This window comes from Schistocerca piceifrons, chromosome 7 (genome assembly GCF_021461385.2).
Source record: "Schistocerca piceifrons isolate TAMUIC-IGC-003096 chromosome 7, iqSchPice1.1, whole genome shotgun sequence".
Taxonomy (NCBI): Eukaryota; Metazoa; Arthropoda; class Insecta; order Orthoptera; family Acrididae; genus Schistocerca; species Schistocerca piceifrons.
In genome coordinates, this window is record NC_060144.1 from 330,774,204 (window position 1) to 330,795,005 (window position 20,802).

Here is a 20,802-nt window from a genome sequence, read left to right on the forward strand (position 1 = left end):
GGAATCAATACTAGAAATAAGAATAATCTTCACAAGGATTTAAAGTCACTTAGTCTTGTACAAAAAGGTGTGCATTATTCAGCAACACACAGTTTCAATAACTTGCCAGCAGCCATAAAAAGCTTAACAACCAATGAAATTCAGTTTAAGAGAAGCCTAAAGGATTTATTGGTGGCCAACTCCTTCTACTCCATTGATGAATTTCTCAGTAAAACCAACTGATAAATACAATGTAACTTCTGCACAATTTCAGTGCAGTAATATGTTCATTGTAAATGTGTATGTGTGTGTGTGTGTGTGTGTGTGTGTGTGTGTGTGTGTGTGTGTGTGTGTGTGTGTGTGTGTGTGTCAGTATACTCTGTCAAAGCAACAGTGCATTCAAAAGTATCACAAACACGTCACCCTTTAGACCCTTAGTGAACGTAAATTTAATATATTTCTCTAGAATATAGAGTTCTTAGGAGTGAAATACCAGAAGCTTGAATTGTAGCTACTACTGATTCTAGAACTAGTAAAGGTCTTTGACCTATAATTAGTAAGGAAATTAAATTCATTGCTATTGCAAGTCATGTGTTTCCTAATAAAGTTTGCAGTAAATGACCAGAAATTATGTTTGCAGCTAATCATATTGTTAATGTTCCTGGTTGAATAACATTTCTAATTGTTTCAATTAAAATCATGTATATTAGTGCAAGTGGGGTACCTTGAGCTACAAGGTGTTTAAATATGTGGTTGGTGTGATAATTTATCCAAATAATATAAATCTTTATCATATAGCTAATGCAACTGCAAATGCCAACGATAGGTGTATTGTTCTGGTGAAAATATAAGGGAATGAGCACATAAAGTTAGTAAATAGTTTCATGATAAAAATTGAGATAAAGATGAATGTTGTTACATTAAATGTTTTTTTCCTAATAAAGCTTGTGCAACGTTAAATTTAATTTGTTTCAAATGATATTAATCTGTGATGATGTAAATCAGAACAGTGATGGGTTTAGTAGTAGTCCTAAGAATATTGCAGTTCAATTTAATGATAATTTAAAGATGTTAATAGATGACTCAAATGTTGAGAATAAATTTGTTACCATTTACAGGTTAGGTTTTTTATTTCAATTGTTCTTTTTCTGTGCTTCTTGTAAGGTTGAGTTTAAAAGAGAAAAGTTTATTTGGTTGAATAAAATCAAATTGGCTGAGAATATAATAAATAGGGAGAATCATATTAGTGGCGACATTTTAGGGATTTAGCTTGAAAATTCCCCCATCTGAAGCAGGCGTTAACTTACTGTTCTTTGATTTAAGAGTCCATTACTTACTTTCAGTCACCTCATTTTTCATGGAGTACTAATTATTTACTTATTTTAGATTGACACACTAATGTTAAGTTTTAACTAACTCCTTATATTGACTTAGATAATCACTTGATAAATATGTTCACTGACATTCTTTCAATTACAGTTGTTATAAATCTATGATTTTATCTCCAAATTTCTAAATATTGGGCAAAAAATTAGTCCAGGCCGATCCTTGGTTTAGTCGCCCGGGTGTGGCATCAGTTTTAGCCCCTAATGTTGGAAGGAATATTCTCATGCCTATGCTCAAAATAGAAAGTATAAAGTACTAATATCCTTATGGGTTGTTGAGAATTATAATTTTTGCAGTAATATGGCTGAAGTTGTAGGTGGTACACTAATCATTATAGGTCTTGTGGGAATTTAAGGAGATGGGACCTGGATAAACTAAAAGAACCAGAGGTTGTACAGACATTCAGGGAGAGCATAAGGGAGCAATTGACAGGAATGGGGGAAATAAATACAGTAGAAGAAAAATGGGTAGCTTTGAGGGATGAAGTAGTGAAGGCAGCAGAGGATCAAGTAGGTAAAAGACGAGGGCTAGTAGAAATCCTTGGGTAACAGAAGAAATATTGAATTTAATTGATGAAAGGAGAAAATATAAAAATGCAGTAAGTGAAACAGGCAAAAAGGAATACAAACGTCTCAAAAATGAGATCGACAGGAAGTGCAAAATGGCTAAGCAGGGATGGCTAGAGGACAAATGTAAGGATGTAGAGGCTTATCTCACTAGGGGTAAGATAGATACTGCCTACAGGAAAATTAAAGAGACCTTTGGAGAAAAGAGAACGACTTGTATGAATATCAAGAGCTCAGATGGAAACCCAGTTCTAAGCAAAGAAGGGAAAGCAGAAAGGTGGAAGGAGTATATAGAGGGTCTATACAAGGGCGATGTACTTGAGGACAATATTATGGAAATGGAAGAGGATGTAGATGAAGATGAAATGGGAGATACGATACTGCGTGAAGAGTTTGACAGAGCACTGAAAGACCTGAGTCGAAACAAGGCCCCCGGAGTAGACAATATTCCATTGGAACTACTGACGGCCGTGGGAGAGCCAGTCCTGACAAAACTCTACCAGCTGGTCAGCAAGATGTATGAAACAGGCGAAATACCCTCAGACTTCAAGAAGAATATAATAATTCCAATTCCAAAGAAAGCAGGTGTTGACAGATGTGAAAATTACCGAACTATCAGCTTAATAAGTCACAGCTGCAAAATACTAACACGAATTCTTTACAGACGAATGGAAAAACTAGTAGAAGCCAACCTCGGGGAAGATCAGTTTGGATTCCGTAGAAACACTGGAACATGTGAGGCAATACTGACCTTACGACTTATCTTAGAAGAAAGATTAAGGAAAGGCAAACCTACGTTTCTAGCATTTGTAGACTTAGAGAAAGCTTTTGACAATGTTGACTGGAATACTCTCTTTCAAATTCTAAAGGTGGCAGGGGTAAAATACAGGGAGCGAAAGGCTATTTACAATTTGTACAGAAACCAGATGGCAGTTATAAGAGTCGAGGGATATGAAAGGGAAGCAGTGGTTGGGAAGGGAGTAAGACAGGGTTGTAGCCTCTATCCGATGTTGTTCAATCTGTATATTGAGCAAGCTGTAAAGGAAACAAAAGAAAAATTAGGAGTAGGTATTAAAATTCATGGAGAAGAAATAAAAACTTTGAGGTTCGCCGATGACATTGTAATTGTGTCAGAGACAGCAAAGGACTTGGAAGAGCAGTTGAATGGAATGGACAGTGTCTTGAAAGGAGGATATAAGATGAACGTCAACAAAAGAAAAACAAGGATAATGGAATGTAGTCTAATTAAGTCGGCTGATGCTGAGGGAATTAGATTAGGAAATGAGGCACTTAAAGTAGTTAAGGAGTTTTGCTATTTGGGGAGCAAAATAACTGATGATGGTCGAAGTAGAGAGGATATAAAATGTAGGCTGGCAATGGCAAGGAAAGCGTTTCTGAAGAAGAGAAATTTGTTAACATCCAGCATTGATTTAAGTGTCAGGAAGTCATTTCTGAAAGTATTCGTATGGAGTGTAGCCATGTATGGAAGTGAAACATGGACGATAAATAGTTTGGACAAGAAGAGACTAGAAGCTTTCGAAATGTGGTGATATAGAAGAATGCTGAAGATTAGATGGGTAGATCACATAACTAATGAGGAAGTATTGAATAGGATTGGGGAGAAGAGAAGTTTGTGGCACAACTTGACCAGAAGAAGGGATCGGTTGGTAGGACATGTTCTGAGGCATCAAGGGATCACCAATTTAGTATTGGAGGGCAGCGTGGAGGGTAAAAATCGTAGAGGGAGACCAAGAGATGAATACACTAAACAGATTCAGAAGGATGTAGGTTGCAGTAGGTACTGGGAAATGAAAAAGCTTTCACAGGATAGAGTAGCATGGAGAGCTGCATCAAACCAGTCTCAGGACTGAAGACCACAACAACAACAACAACAACTTAGTTATCATTCTAGACTGCAGTTCGAGAGCTGTAAATTATTACTACATCCTAAATGATTGTTTTTTAATTAAAATTTTGAAGCTTATTAGTTTAATTAACTTAAGTCATTAGTATAGTGAAATTAAGGTTAATGTTGAAATTAATCCTATTTTTGAAATTGTAGCTGTTATAGGAGCAACAAATCTTAATGTGTTGAATTTAAAGTTCATTTACGATGATTTTTTTCTACAAATAATATTCATACTGTGTGATTTATTTATATTCGTTTTTAATGTTCTTCTTGTAGCTATTTGTGTTTTAATTAGTGTCCCTATTTTTAATTTTATTGGAGTGTAAGGCTTAGGTTATATTCAAATTCTAAAGGATCCAAATTAGGTAAGGTTTGTTGGTATTCCGCAGCCTGTTAGTGATGCAATCAAATTAATTTGTAAGGAGGAACCAATTCCTATTATGTCAAATTACTTGTTTTATTATTTTTCTCTTCTTATCAATTTAATAATTTCCTTAGCTTTTGAGTAATTTTCCATCCTTTTTTGTTTTGTATTAGATCAGGTGTTTATCTTGTAATAATTGTTGGTTGATCATAAAAATTCCAATTATTCTTTACTGGGTTCTTTGGGTTTTGTTACTCAAACAATTTCATATGTAGTTAGATTGACTTTAATTTGACCACCTTTAATTATTTTAGTTGGTAGATTTAATATATTTATTTTATGAGTTATCAACTTTATTGTTAATTTATTACTATTTCTTTGCCTTTGGGTTTGAGTTGTTTTGCTTCTTCCTTGGCTGAAACTGACCAAAACCGTTTTCATTTTGCTGATGGGGCATCTGAATTATTTTCAGGTTTTGATATTGAATATGGGGCACTGGTTTTGCTTTGATTTTTTTTAAGCAGAGTAACCTGCCTTGCTGTGCTGGTACTGCGAACGGCTGAGAGCAAGGGGTATCTACAGCCATAATTTTTCCTGAGGGCATGCTGCTTTACTGTATGCATGGAGAGCTGCATCAAATCAGTCTCTGGACTGAAGACCAGAACAACGAACAGCCTAGAATTGTGTATATAAGCATATTATTTGCTTTAATTTTTAGGAGACGATTTTTATTCTTTTATATTTTTTATTAAGCTTGCTATTGTATCTTTTGTATTTATTTGGGTCTGGGTAACTTTACCATTTCGTTATAATAAGTTGATATATTTAGCTTGAAAGAGTTTTTTTACCTATATCGTTAATTTTTTTGTTTCCTTTATTGATCTGAAAATTTTATCCATCTCAGTTATTTGGTGACATTTTAAGAAAAATGAACGGAAGATTTTAACTTCCAGTTTTATGTTTTCAAAACATATCCTTTCCCAAGCTAATTAACTTATTTCTATTACTCAATTAACTAATCTCATGCATTTGCTACATGAACATCAATTATGAAGAAGGTAAAGTAAATGATTCTTAAGATTTGTCCTGTTATAACATAAAGTTCTTTAACTAGCTGCTTATCAAATCATGTAAGCAAACATTCAACAACTACTATTATTCAAAATATCATTTGAGTAATAGGATAGAACTGAATATCCCAGATTTGTGTTTTATTATAGATTGATAAAACTATTAAGACTCTAACTGGTAAGAATGATGCAATAACATCTCCTTATTTATTAGAAACTGATCGTAAGATAGAGTAAGCAAATAAAAATTATAATTCTGGTCGGATGTCGACTGCCGTTTCTAAAGGGTTAGCAGGCACAAAATTATCTGGATCTTCTACAAGGTAAGGATTAATTAGGCATAGTGTAATTAATAATGATTTTATTAACAATTTTAAATTCTGAACCACAATACTAGGACTAAAAATAATTTTACATAACATTTTTATATCAATACTTATTATAAGAAAACAGGAATGGAAAAAAAATATTGAACAACAGAAAATCGGTTTGGTATCGACACCCATAAGCTGGCAAAAAGTAGAATTGATATTTACTTCTCAGAAGTGAAGATGGAAGGATAAATTTTTTAAAAGTGCCTGTTAATTTTAGATGTCACCTTCAATTTTTTATTTGCCAACGAAACATCACATCTAATATTAATTGTTGTGTAGTGTTTTTCGAGAACTACATTTCTAATATTTTTGCAATGTCATATTTAGTTACAAGCTATTGTAGTGTAAGGACGTAAGTTTTGTGTAAATGATTTTCTCTTGACATATGACCATGTGCAGACTTCATCACCAACGTCAGTTACAAAACACTTCAAAAATATTTAAACTCTTCTTAAAGTTGTCTCTGAATGGTTATTGAACGAAACTGCAATTAAAACATCATCATTTGAGTCGTATGCGCAGAATTACGTCACTCAGTCGAATTGGTTTGTGCAAACTTTTTCAGTTTAGATGTCGTTTGTTTCTTCTCAGAAATTATATTAATGCAAGTTATCTGCTTTAATAACTAATAAAACCACATTGAATAAACTTTCAAGACTCAAACTCGTGATGAACATTGTCAAAAATTAATAATCTTGTCAAATAAATCAATAATACTTCTTCCTTAACATAATTCTTCAAAATAAATTCTCGAAACACGTATTTAAACTTTTGTAGTATACACTAGTTTATTATCTTCATGTATACTATATGTAGACGTGAACATGAGCCTTGACAAGATAGGACTGAACATTTACAACATGATTAAACTTTCTATGATGTCATTGTTGTAGAAACATCACAAATTCTTATTTTTTCAGTTTTTAGAAGCACGACACAACAACTTGGTTTCAGGATCTTCTGTTGCTGTTTGGCTGTTGACCCGCGATGTATAGTGGCCAGCAATTTTCTCTCTGGTCCCGGCAGGGCAGATGCTGTCTCCGTTTGTTGCACCGTCCTCTCCGTACATGAAACATAAAAATAAATACAAAACTTTAGATAATTCACAACCATTACAAATATTACAAAATACATAAACAAAACACTAAATTAAACTTATATTCACCTGCAAACTGGGCTGACACATGTGGATGGGTGACACTTCAATTTCGCGTCCCACTACACTATTTACCTAAAATTACAAGATATTTACTGCACATAAAAAAATTACAGAATTGTGATAACAACTGTGTCAACTTACTGAAGTTGGCACAAAATCTTGTTGAGTTAACAAGTGAGTTTTCAAACAGCAACTCAGCAATAAATACAAAGCTAAATACAGTTCTCAATTCAAATACAAGATTAGAAAAAATATTTATTGCATTCTACTAAGCACTTTGAAAAACGAAATGAAGAAACCCCTGAAAACAGCATGGAGTATCTAGAAAGTTATCCCTCAAAACCGCAAAAATAAGTTCATGAACAAGACAATGACATGAACTCACATAATCAAAGCATAACCAGGAAACAAATGAAGTGTTATACATTAGAGCTCTCAAGACATCAACAAACAAGATAACAGTAGTGATTTCTTCAAACATTTATCCGATAGTCAACAACAATACGTTATAGAAGATTGCAGTTCAAATGTAAGTGGGAAAGACTCCATCGAAATTAAAATATATATGTGAGTGACCATCAAGGTATAACATACATACTTGCACTGACTTAATATGTACAAATAACATTTCAAGTAAACATAAACACACTGCAGCATACATAAATAGCAACAATTGAATGAAACTGAAAAACAACCAATGTTACAATCTAAATAGTCCTAACAATTTTGCAAATACCACTGATGAAAACTTTGCCAAAGATACAGAAGCACTTTTCCAAAAAGTACACAAGAAAAAGGGAAAAAATTAATATTTTTTAGCAATGATGCAAAAGCTTTCTTGTGTTCTGAAGGGAAAAAATATCTTGAGACTGCAGCTCACGAACACAAGCATTCATAAAAAAAATGCATTACTAAAGGAGCCCTAAAATGTTCAATAATATCGGCAAACTGTCAATATACTGGATGTCTAAGACGCATATTGACGTGTTGTCAATGCTAGCAACATTGATGAGCAGTATTGATGGACCTAAAAATATTCTGAGTATTGTCAATACATACTGAACATGCGAGATCAAGTATTGACTGTTTGACAATATTCTCCACTTATATGTCAACAGAGCTTAGGAACCGGCCATGCGGCATTAGTGTGCACTGTTTATTTTCGAATACGCTGTTGTGTAAACCATACCTCAGATTCAATTTTTATGGAGTCTTACAACGTAAAACAATTTTAAAAGTCTATGCAAGGGTATTCACTGTACATACCACTTAAGAATTGTTAACAGAGGATTCTCTATGGCACTGTTTACTTCTTAATTTGAAAATATAGTATAAATTGGTGTATAACTACAAGTTCGGAAAAACGCTCCCATTTCGTGAAATATGCCATATATCAGCAATGACTAGTTAGAGGTCTGCAAAATACATGTCAGTTTCACCAAATTATCACAACGCAAAAAATAACCTGTTGTATGTTAATTTCATGAACAGATTCTTGTCAGGCAGATATAATCACTTCACAGCTTTCCACAGAATTTTTCTAATTGTACTAGCTGATATTACAGAACTAAACTTTGACCATTAGAATGACCTGTCTGTCACCAGCCTACTCCTATGCTCTTGTTGGCTGCGGTTGCCTCTTTCATTAAAGTATTTTGTTTCTGTATTTTATCTCATGTCAGTGCTAACAACTGCACATACGACTCAGGTCTCATCAGAAAACAATTTATGAAACCTTTCAGGTCCATGGTTCTGACTTCAGTCAGTAAATTGACATGTGACCAGTCGCTCCTTTTATCCAACCATTCTTCGGACCCATTTCGTCTTTTCTGTTGTTTTTTGTTGCTTGCATGATATATATATAGCTAATTTAACTGCAGCACACGTTGTGTTTTGGGCTTTTGACATTTTAACTTTGTAAAATCGCGTTATCTACTGACAATGTTTGTCAGTGTAGTTGACAGTGTGAGATCGCTTCAATATACTGAAGGTTTACAAACTAGAATTGTCAATAAATATTGAACATGTGAATGTCCTTTAAGAATGTAGGCTCACTAACCAGAATTCTGTTGCATCTTGAAATGCCAATTCTAAATGCAGAATCAAAGCAATATTTGACACAGAAGATGAACAAGGTATGCTATATGATGAGAAAAGGGTATGGCTACAACTGAGCAGAGTCAAAAATGGCACAACGCCTGAAAATATCATTAACTCCCTTAAAAAGACCTTTCTCAATCATAGTAACTGCAGAGACTAAATGCTTGAAACAAAGGGATTTAATAACAGTTTCAGAGTTATTGTTCTCCTTGAGCTTAGGGATAAAGTAAAGGATAACACTACATGGCACATAAATATTGTGATAAAGCATTTTTTATTGCAGAGAATGGCCAATATTCCTGTGAAATAAGCTCTTCTGTTACAGGCAGACACCAAGAGCATTAAGTTTAAAGTGATCACATATTGCTCAGAATGTCACTTCCATAGTTATAAGCAGTGGCAATGTAGTAGTAGTAGCTGCAGTAGAGGTAGTAGCTTTATTCATCTGAAGATCTCTTTTACAAGGAAAAATGACATGTCAAAGTATTTACAAATTTAGATCAATTTAAAATAAGCTAATTAGTATACACATATATTTACAGACTTCTAGTTAGAGACTATCATTAGATTTACTCCTGGTATACAATACTTTTTTTTACAAATAATTTATTAAGTAATGTAATGCCACATCTACATCTACATCTACATGATTACTCTGCAATTCACATTTAAGTGCTTGGAAGAGGGTTCATCGAACCACAATCATACTATCTCCCTCCCATTCCACTCCCGAACACCTAAACCTTTCTGTTCGAGCTCTGATTTTTGTTATTTTATTTTGATGATCATTCCTCCCTATGTAGGTTGGGCTCAACAAAATATTTTCGCATTCGGAAGAGAAAGTTGGTGACTGAAATTTCGTAAATAGATCTCGCCGCGACGAAAAACGTCTTTGCATTAATGACTTCCATCCCAACTCGCGTATCATATCTGCCACACTCTCTCCCCTATTACGTCATAATACAAAACGAGCTGCCCTTTTTTGCACCCTTTCGATGTCCTCCGTCAATCCCACCTGGTAAGGATCCCACACCCTGCAGCAATGTTCTAACACAGGATGATCGAGTCTAGTCTAAACTGATTCTTTAGTGGACTTGTTGCATCTTCTAAGTGTCTTGCCAATGAAACGCAACCTTTGGCTCGCCTTCTCCACAATATTATCTATGTGGTCTTTCCAACTGAAATTGTTCGTAATTTTTACACACAGGCACTTAGTTGAATTGACAGCCTTGAGAATTCTACTATTTATCAAGTAACCGAATTCCAACGGATTTCTTTTGGAACTCATGTGGATAACCTCACACTTTTCGTTATTTAGCGTCAACTGCCACCTGCCACACCATATAGCAATCTTTTCTAAATCGCTTTGCAACTGATACTGATCTTCGGATGACCTTACTAGACGGTAAATTACAGCATCATCTGTGAACAACCTAAGAGAACTGCTCAGATTGTCACCCAGGTCATTTATATAGATCAGGAACAGCAGAGGTCCCAGGACGCTACCCTGGGGAACACGTGATATCACTTCAGTTGTACTCGATGATTTGCCGTCTATTACTACGAACTCCGACCTTCCTGACAGGAAATCACGAATCCAGTCGCACAACTGAGACAATACCCCATAGGCCCGCAGCTTGATTAGAAGTCGCTTGTGAGGAACGGTGTCAAAAGCTTTCCCGAAATCTAGAAATATGGAATCAACTTGAGATCCCCTGTCGATAGCGGCCATTACTTCGTGCGAATAAAGAGCTAGCTGCGTTGCACAAGAACGATGTTTTCTGAAACCATGCTGATTACGTATCAATAGATCGTTCCCTATGAGGTGATTCATAATATTTAAATACAGTATATGCTCCAAAACCCTACTGCAAACCGACGTCAATGATATAGGTCTGTAGTTTGATGGATTACTCCTACTACCCCTCTTAAACACTGGTGCGACCTGCGCAATTTTCCAATCTGCAGGTACAGATCTATCGGTGAGCGAGCGGTTGAATATGATTGCTAAGTAGGGAGCTATTGTGTCAGCGTAATCTGAAAGGAACCTAATCGGTATACAATCTGGACCTGAAGACTTGCCCGTATCAAGCGATTTGAGTTGCTTCGCAACCCGTAAGGTATCTACTTCTAAGAAACTCATGCTAGCAGCTGTTCGTGTTTCAAATTCCGGAATATTCCATTCATCTTCCCTGGTGAAGGAATTTCGGAAAACTGCGTTCAATGACTCCGCTTTAGCGGCGCAGTCGTCGGTAACAGTACCATCGGCACTGTGCAGCGAAGGTATTAACTGCGTCTTGCCGCTTGTGTACTCTACATACGACCAGAATTTCTTCGGATCTTCTACCAAATTTCTAGACATTGTTTCGTTGTGGAACCTATTAACTGTTCACTCATAATGCATAGCTTGGGGGTAAGTATTTCTAGAAAGGAAAAACTAAGGAAAAGAACATAAAGTGAAAGTGTTATGTGGAATGTTGGATATTTTATAATCATTATTATTATTATTATTATTATTTATTTGTATAATTTTTTTTTATCAAACCCCTAATCTGTTTTAGCTAAGTAATCTTCAATGTATAAAATGTATTGTATAACAGGTACTTTTTAGCTGCCTTTTAAAATAAGTGTGTTTTTTCATATTCTTTAATCTCTTCTGGTAATTTATTGTACAGTTTTATTCCTTAGTAGCAAATGTTGTTTTCAGTTTTATGTTTATTTTTTCTAGGTATATGTAAGTTGAGTCTATCTCTTGATGTGTGATCACAGACAGAGCTGTTTGTGCATTAATTACCAATGTTATCTTTAATGTGCACAACCGACTGGTAAATGTATTCACATGGAGCATTTAAAATGCGCAGTGTTTTGAACAGATCTTTACAATGAGCTCGACTAGTATTTTTGGTTATTATTCTTATGGCTCTAATCTGGAGTTTAAAAGTTGTGTTCATATTTTGTGCATTTGTTCCCCAAAAAAGAATGCTATAGCTACGAACTGAGTGTACATATGAATAATAGGTAACTAAAAGACACTGCATGTTACACACTAATGATAGGATTCGAAGGGCATAACATGCTGATGACATTCTGTTTACAGGTACCTTTGTGTGTTCACACGACTTCAACTGAGAATCAATATTCATTCCTAGAAATTTTTTATTTGTTATACAGTCTATAGAGGTGCCATCTACATTTAATTTAACATTGTTATTTTTCCTCTTCAAACTGAAATTCATGGCATCAGTTTCCTCCGTGTTCAATGTCACTTTATTGCTTATTGACCAATCATAAACTTCCTTGATAGTTTCATTTGCTTTCTTGGCAAGGAGTTCTCTTGTTTTCTCAGTGATTTTAATATTGCTATCATCAGCAAAGAGAATTTTTTCGCCATGAGTATCACTACTGGAAAAGTCATTGATGTATATCAGGAACAGTACTGGTCCTAATGTGCCACCTTGCAGAATCCTTATATTAATGTATTTTGGTTCTGATAAGTGTTTTACTAAATGTTTAGATCTATTTGAAGTATGTGTTATCTCTACTCTTTCTACCCGATCTGTTAGGTATTATCAAAACTAGTCATTAACTATCCCTCTTATTCCTAATGCTTCTAATTTATTTTATAGGATCTCGTGGTCGACTGTATCAAACGCCTTAGAAAGATCCAAAAATATGCCAGTGACACACACATCTTTATCAAGAGCATTAAGTACAACTTTTGTGAATTCTACTATAGCTGACTCTGTATTTTTGTCTCTTCAGAAAACAAACTGTGTTTGCTTAAAAGATTGTATTTATTCGAGTAATTCATTAATCTGTCTTTCATAATTGTTTCTATTATTTTTTAGAATGCCAACAGCAGGGAAATGGGCCAGTAATTTTCTATGTCTTCTGCATTAACTTTCTTAAGCAAAGGTACAACTCTTGACTGTTTTAACTGCTCTGGAAATGTCCCTGATGTGAAGGATTCATTTATCATATTTGTTAAGGGGCTTTGTATAATCCCTATGCATTGTTTCAGTACGCACATGGGTACTTCATCTAAGTCCACTGATTTTTTATTATTTCTAGTTTTTGAAGAGTTTTATTGACTTCATTTTCTGTGGTTGGAAGTAACATCATTGTATTTAGTGCAATATTATTTACAGGTGCTATATTTGTATGGGGGAATTTTTGCTGTAACTTCTCTGCAATACTTGAAAAATGCTCGTTTACATAGTTTGTTAAGTGTTGTGGATCTTTTATTACCCTATCCCCCTCCCTTAGCGGTATGTTATTCTGCGCTTGTTTGCCTCTCTCTATTTCCTTTTTTATAACATCCCAGACTTCTTTGCTTTTATTCTCTGCATTATATATTGTTTTGTCATTAAATGACATTTTTGCAGCAATCAGCACCTTCCTATAGATCTTTTTGTATCTTTTATACAAATTTAAGAATTCTGGATCACTGTGAATCTTTTTCATGGAACTGAGGTGTTTAAGTGTTTGGGAGGACTTCTTAATACCTGCTGTTATCCATCTGTTTTTGTGAGATGTTGATACAGAAACGCATACTTTTGGAAATGCCTTTTCAAAGTACAATGTGGAGAAATTAGAGAATTTCATATTGACATTGGTTTTCTTGCACACTTCATTCTAGATATGTTTTTCTAGTTCTTTTGAAAAATCTTTTATTTTGATTTCTGATAGATGTCATTTGTAGGCTTGTAGTTTATGGAATGATTTGATGCTTGATTTTTACTATTGTTATTTGACAGAGATGGTCTGATCGTATGAGATCTTTTCCAGCTACATCACATTTTTCCCTGTCCATATTTATGGCCACATGGTCAATTACTTATGAAGTCGTTTTAGTAACCCTTGTTGCACTATTGACCAATAGGGACATGCCAAAACTTTGAAGGATGTTTATGAAGATGCTGCTGGATTCGTTTATGATATTAGTGTCAATGTTAATGTCCCCACATAGAATTATGTTGACCTTTGTAATTGAGACTTTATCTAGAACTCCTGTTAACTTATTGAAAAAGTGTGTCCACACTCCTACTGGGAGATCTATACACACAAAATGATTAATTTCTTGGTGATATCAAGCCCTGTTAATTCAATAGCTGATATTTCAAAGTGTTTGTCTTCACTTACTGTACTGAGGTCATGTCTTGATTTGAAGTGTGTTCCTTTTCTGATATAAATACATGATCTTCCCTCCCCCCCCCTCAAAGTAGTTCTGCAGAAAGAGTTTGCCTTTTCATACAATGAATGTTAGATTTCTGTGTCTCTACACCAGTGCTCAGTAATACAAACTACTGTGCAGTTCAAAGATTGGAGCTCAACTATTAATAGTTGTATTTTATTTTTTATTGATTGTATGTTTTGATGGAGGATTGTTAAGTCTGTGAAATTCCCCGTGTTACTCTTTCCAATGGTTTGTTTTTCTTTGTGACATTTGGTATATGTGATATTTGAGCTGTTAAAATCTGTCTTGTGAGAGATTGTTTCAGTATTTTTAAAGTGCTGGAGATACTCTCTAGGCAGGGGGACGTGTTGTCTGGATTTATCCATAAAAAGACCAACTTTTCCCACCTATAACAACAGGTATTTCACCATGTGTGTCCCAAGATCCACTCCCTATACTTTCATGAATCTTTCCTTCCCAGTTCTGTTTAGGTGTAGGCCATGCCTAGTGAAACCCCATCTGTATATAGTCCCAATGGTCACCAGGAAATGTGAGCAAAGTTGGCTATCCTCAGAGCCATCTCTAACCCCACATTGATTCGCCTCAGAGCTCCATCAAGGTGTGGCCCATCATGACGCCAGAACAGCTCAACAAAGTGTACATTTGTGCCATGAGTCAGGGAAGCTATCTTGTCCAGGTCACCACCTATGTCATATGCCCCATCCCTGACCAAACTGTTTCCCACCCCACCCACTATCACTACATGGTCCTCTTTGTAAAGTTCTTACATAAAGACCCTAGATCCTCTATCACATGATTTAGCCCTGCATTTGGCTTGAAGACACTGGTGGCCTGGTACGCTACCACTAAGCTTTCTTGTACTTGAGGGCCTGCACCTCGCCCATGGCTACTACCTAGCAGCAGCACTTTCTTCTTCCTAAGACTTTGTACATTCCTAGGCTTCTTGGCCTTGGTTGAAGTGTGCTGCACATTTCCTACTCATCATTCTACCTTAGGCTCTTCTCCACTTAACTCTGGCAGTAGTAGATACCTGTTTTTGGTGTTGATGATAAAACTGTCAGAAAGCGTTCTCTTTCTTCCTATCCTCCTACCAGCTGCCAGTTCCCAACCACCCTCATCCCCCCTACCTCCCTTGATCCTTATGAGTTCCGTCCTTGCTTCCTCTAACTATGCGTGAAGGACACAGATTTTCCTTTCCTATTCCCCAATCAAAATGTTCCTACTGTGTACTCTGTAGTTCCAGGAGAGAGCCTCTTCTGTTCTCCCAACATTCTCCCCACTGCATCCCCCCCCCCCCCCAGTGAAAATATTTCCTAGATGATTGTACAATGTCTTAGATTTATACTTGAAGTGTTGCCATTCTCTATAGGAAAAGTGAAGCCAGAAGTACAGTGTCTGTGTGAACATTGGTTATCAGCTCAAAAAGGTGAGTACCATGACTGTATCGAATACCTAAATTTGGTAAGTGCATGGCTCAGAACAGCTGCTTCATTTGATGGTGTATCTGCATATACCAACAGAGAATCGAGTGTTAAAGAAATTCTGTCAGGATCTAGATTTAGAATGGGAGTTATTAGATCCTCATATAACTGTTGTGTTAGTCTACCGTTCTCCAAATGGCAACTTTGAAAGTTTTCTCATCCAAATGGAATTGTGCCTGTGTTACTATTCATAAATGAACTTGAAATGAAAAATTGCATTGTGTGGAGATTTCAGTGTTCACTTTGGTGACGATAGTACTAAAGAGAGAATTTATGAACCTAATAGCCAGGTACGAACGACGTGTTGCAAATCATGCCTGCAGTTGGTGACTGTAGTTGACACAATGATCTCTGGTCACAAAGCACTTGTCATGGAAATTTATACAAAAAGAGCTATTTATCGACCAACTGTTCCTTGCCATTCTAATAATGTATTTACGAAAAGGGTCATAAATAAATATGAAAGGTTAACTGCTTTTGAAACAGCTCTATCTGCAGTTGAGTGACAGCTTGCACTACAGGAAATGGCAGTGACTGATACATTTGAAGAGTTCTTCCAGACTACTGAAACGATATTTCCCTACATCACTCCACAGACGACTAGAAAACGTTCTGTAAACATGAAATAACACAGACAATATATGGTGAAAGTAAAAGCAAGGTACACTAAAAAAAAGGAGAAAAATAAAATGCATTTTACTGCTATCACATGATCACTCCGAAACAGCAACAGATCCCAGTGCAAAGGAAATGTTCTGCAGCAAATATTTACAGACAAAAAGATTTTATAGAAAGACTGTAGAAGAAGCTAAAAAGAAAAGCAATGATTGGTTCGCTGAAGAATTTCACAACCCATGCAAGGCATTCTGGGACCTGATCAGTGAACACAGGAAAAAAATCCCTTCTCCATTAAACTTGTGTAGTCCAGAAAACTTCAACAATTACTTTATTGGCATTGTGAGGAACACTACAAATGCAGTCCCTGACTTGATTATAGACCCCACAGCTGCTGTAGGAAGTGACAAAGTTGCATAATGATGAACTGGAGGCAGTTACAAGAAACGAAGTAATAATGATTGTAAAATCTTATCATCGTTTTGCAATCATCGTATGTATGGGATGACCTCTATCATTCTCAAGAAAATTATCCACAGCATTACTTAACCATTAACTACAGTAATTAATAAGTGTCTCTCTGCTGACTTTCTTAAACTTTTCAAGGGCAGTACAGTTTATAAAAAGGGTGACCCAGTCATGGTAGCAAGCTTCAGATGCATCTCAATCATTTCAATCTTTGCTAGAGTCATTGAGACTACACTGAAAGACCAAATATCAAACTAAATGAAACAATGGAAAATACAGGATAGACTGTGACAATATTGTGAAAAGAATAGTTGCTACTCACTGTACAGCAGAGATGCTGAGTCACAAGCACAACAAAAAGACTGTCGGAAAGTTAGCTTTCTTCCAACAAGGCCTCCATCGAACACACATGCACACACACACACACACACACACACACAATGCCCTGTTGGTCGAAAGCTAACTTTCTGACAATCTCTTTGTCATGCCTATCTGCTACTCAGCATCTCTGTTACGTGGCGAGTAGCAACTATCCTTTTAATAATATTGTCACGCTTCAACTACTTTGGAATTTATGACCTTTTCTTAAATGCACAGCATGGTTTCCAAAAAGGCGAATTTACAACAGCAGCACTAGATCTGGTTACTGCAATAAAGCACAGTTTTGAAGAAAAACAATCTTTTCCAGTGGCATATTGTGACCTTACAAAAGTGTTTGACTGCATTCCTTATAGGGCCCTTCTAGATAAGCTCAGTTACAGTCTAACATAACAGTCGCGACACTCACTGCTGTAGAAGTTGTTGCCGTTTGACAGATGGAGCGACACTAGCGCTCCAAGTGGCAGGTAAGGTGAACGTCAGACGCGTCGTAAGCATAATGTTTGTTTGCTTCCATTTCCTACGTAATTTCCGAATTATTCGAGTTATTTTCTTGCCTCCAAGAGTTTGTGTAGTATCAGAAGGCATATATGTTTCTAAAAGTGATTCTAAAATAAGCGCAAGTATGGACAAAAACCATGAATAGAGTGGCAAGCTACAACACATTCGTGAAGAAACACTTGTGACATTGGACAGAATTGCAGCTTACCACGTCGATATCAAAAGAATATAAAAACACAGATTCACATGTGAGAAGCACAGACACGTACCTCTACATGCAAAAGCGATCGACAGCTCGTTTATCGTTCTGTAGGCCTACTGTGTGTGCCATTGCCACCTGTTGCCGCAAGTACGACCTTCACCTCCATATTATTCTAAGTGGACAATCAACTGCCAAATAGTGGGAGAAATATGCTGAAATGAGCTGATTACATTACATTTCACGAAAAACCACATATTTTAATAATTTTCAAACAATGTGTCTGTAGGCACTTTCCTTGTCCCGTAATAGTTTCGCTCGATCTGCGCATTCTGACACTTCACACGCTTTTGTAAGACACGAACAGCTGCACTTAATCTAACCACTTCATCGTCAAAGCAGGTCTGTGTTGATGTTCACACGAATCTGGCACTGATACATGGAGAGTTGAACTGGCTGCTTCTGTGTCATAGGACTGTTTTACAGCTTTAGATTAACTGTCGAATCTTTGTGGCAGTTTCCTTTTCATCGTCAGTTGAGGTGGCTTATTTGGATGTCAAACAGTGTGGGTACAGCATTCCACACGAGTTTGTTATTGTCTGCGTTGCTGGTTTTGTTCGAAATGTAGTGGACAAAACCGAATATTATTGTACAAGTAAACTGAGTCTTTCTTCATAAGGTCTTCTCGTCTGCTATTAACTAGCCATTTTCTGCTCCTAAAACGAAACATTCATCATTTATACACATATAGTTTGCAAGTGAATCCTGACAATACAGTTTAGTAACATGATGGTATATACCTCTCAGGATCCTTAGGAAACCTAAAAAAAACAGCTGTGGTGTCTTCTTCCTGTTGTTGCTGCAATTTATTCCGCTACAAACGCTCCCGATGGTAAAAACCATTGTATAAATCAAAATAAATAATCACTATTCGCTTTCACGATCGCGCCGAACTCACAGTTCAACCTACCAGCCGCTTGGGGCGCTGCTGGCGCTTTAGGCAACAAAATCGAGGCGAAGTGTCACGACTGTTATGTTAGACTGTGGCTCAGTCAGTATGGAGTTGGCAACCCTCGAATATTGTCTCGAAAACACACGGCAGATAGTGCCAGTCTTTGGAGCGCTTTTGTGTGAACAGAAATTGGAATATAATCTGCCACAGGGATTGGTAATGAGCCCCTTCCTGCTACTAATTTGTAAATGACTTAGGCTCTCAAATGCAGTTCTTGCAATTTGCGGACGACACAACTCTTTACTCAAAAGGTATCGATGCCAGCAAGGCTCAAAATAAGATGCCTTATTTGATGTGACAAAAGAATGGTTTGTTATAAACAAAACGAACATCGACGAAGAAAAACCGCAAGAATTGATAAGAAGCATCAGCGACAAAGGATACCTAAACTGTGTATGGGTTGTAAAATTACTGGCGTTCGTGGTGCACAGCACACTTGATTGGCAAGATCACGCTGCGCATGTTTATGAAAAAGTGTTAAGAGACATATACCTCCTGAGAAAATTGAAACAAGTGATAGCCGATCAGTATTTAATAGTAATTACTCACTGTTTCACAGCAGTATCGACTATTAGGCTGTTACTAACACGTCATCTTACAGGCTGCAAGAAAGTATTATTACTAAAAAGCAAAAAGAAAAAAAGCAATTGGAATCATAGTACTGAGTAGCCCAGAGGAGCACTGCAATCCATTGTTCACAAAATTGCGAATAATGACTCTTTATAGTTATTATGTATTTTTCTGTTTCATTCACATTAATAAAAATGTAGATTCCCTCAGCAAGAGAGATGACATACATGACCTCAAAACTCGCAACAAAGATAGCGTTAATATACCAACTTGTCGACCCAAAACAAGAGACAGTCTTCGGATCACTTTCCTGAAAATGTTCAGATGATTACCTATGGAAATGCGGATCCTATCCCCGGAGAGATTGAAGAACAAAATTTCAAGAGGCTTGAAACTATGTCCATTGTACTCCATCAAAGAATTTTTTAATCTGAAGAAAGTAAATGGATCTACTGAACTTTCTCCAAAACTAGTGAATTTTTCAGAGAAATCTAATGTGAACAGCAACTTAAAAGTATATGTAGTAAAAAGCTTAATGTATTAAAATATTTTGTATTGTTACACATTGTTTGTAGATATCAATTTTGTAATTTTTGTCTTAGTCTCTCCAGCCATGGCTGGCGAACAACACAGACTTGTTAATAAAGTTCTGCTCACAATAAGGACACTTTGCCTCATAAAAATATTACACAATGCTTAGTCTTCCTTAAAGAAAGAAAGATGTTCGCAGTAAGTAAGTCGCCGTGTTTAATGAAAAGTCCGGACATCGACATCAATAAATAAGTCACATTGGTAAATGTCAAATATTTACGTAAATATTATCTTTGATTATGTAGCAGTGGTTGGGGGCGGTGGTGAGGACAGTGCGTACGGGATGAATGTGGCCAATATTCCAGTAGTAATGAATTAGTCAATTAAGACATACTCTGTTTTTGTGTTGTGTAGTACTGTTACATAATAACATGTGTTGTTTATTCGCTGGCGCAGCTGAGTCGGGTCCATATTAAGTTATTAATGCGATGTTAAAGTGATGGATCCGTTCTATTTTTACGAGGATAGTAGGCTCAGGAGAGACTGTTTAAGATAGAGTAAATGTCAAAGACATTTCATCATGCCATTCGTCAGAAGTGTACGTCCTTTTTTTCATAACAAGATAAATATAAGTAGTACAATTTTTCCTCAGGAATTTAAACTCAAGATGATATAAGGTCTGAAACATGGGCTCTGTGCCCTACGTATTATCCAGTTTAGAAGATGTGTCATCGCTGTACGCTCCTCTCAGATCCACACAGAGAATCAAGGTAAGTTACTAACATGCGCCTTTCTCACTTAGTGTAAAAGATGCCTTCATTGTGATATTGTGCCCGCTGACAAATTCTTATAAGCAACAGAAGTTTGTTCAGATACTTATTGTAGTTCAGTTTTGTCACATCACCACGTGTTCCAATCAGAATCAGTATAGTGATGAATCACA

The 20,802-nt window shown here is 36.2% G+C and overlaps 1 protein-coding gene across 3 annotated transcripts in view; it reads left to right on the plus strand.

Moving 5' to 3' along the window:
* The first annotated feature begins 20,182 nt into the window (after window positions 1-20,182).
* The window catches only part of LOC124804639 (Hermansky-Pudlak syndrome 5 protein homolog), a 96,806-nt gene continuing 96,186 nt past the window's right edge, over window positions 20,183-20,802 (plus strand). The window contains exons 1-2 of one of the 3 annotated variants that reach the window (XM_047264858.1): window positions 20,183-20,416; window positions 20,512-20,629. In XM_047264858.1, the coding sequence (XP_047120814.1) occupies window positions 20,546-20,629 (84 nt within the window). In that variant the 5' untranslated portion in view covers window positions 20,183-20,416; window positions 20,512-20,545. Of the gene's footprint in view, window positions 20,630-20,802 lie in introns of all 3 variants that reach the window. The other 2 variants (XM_047264856.1, XM_047264859.1) reach the window with 2 other exon arrangements.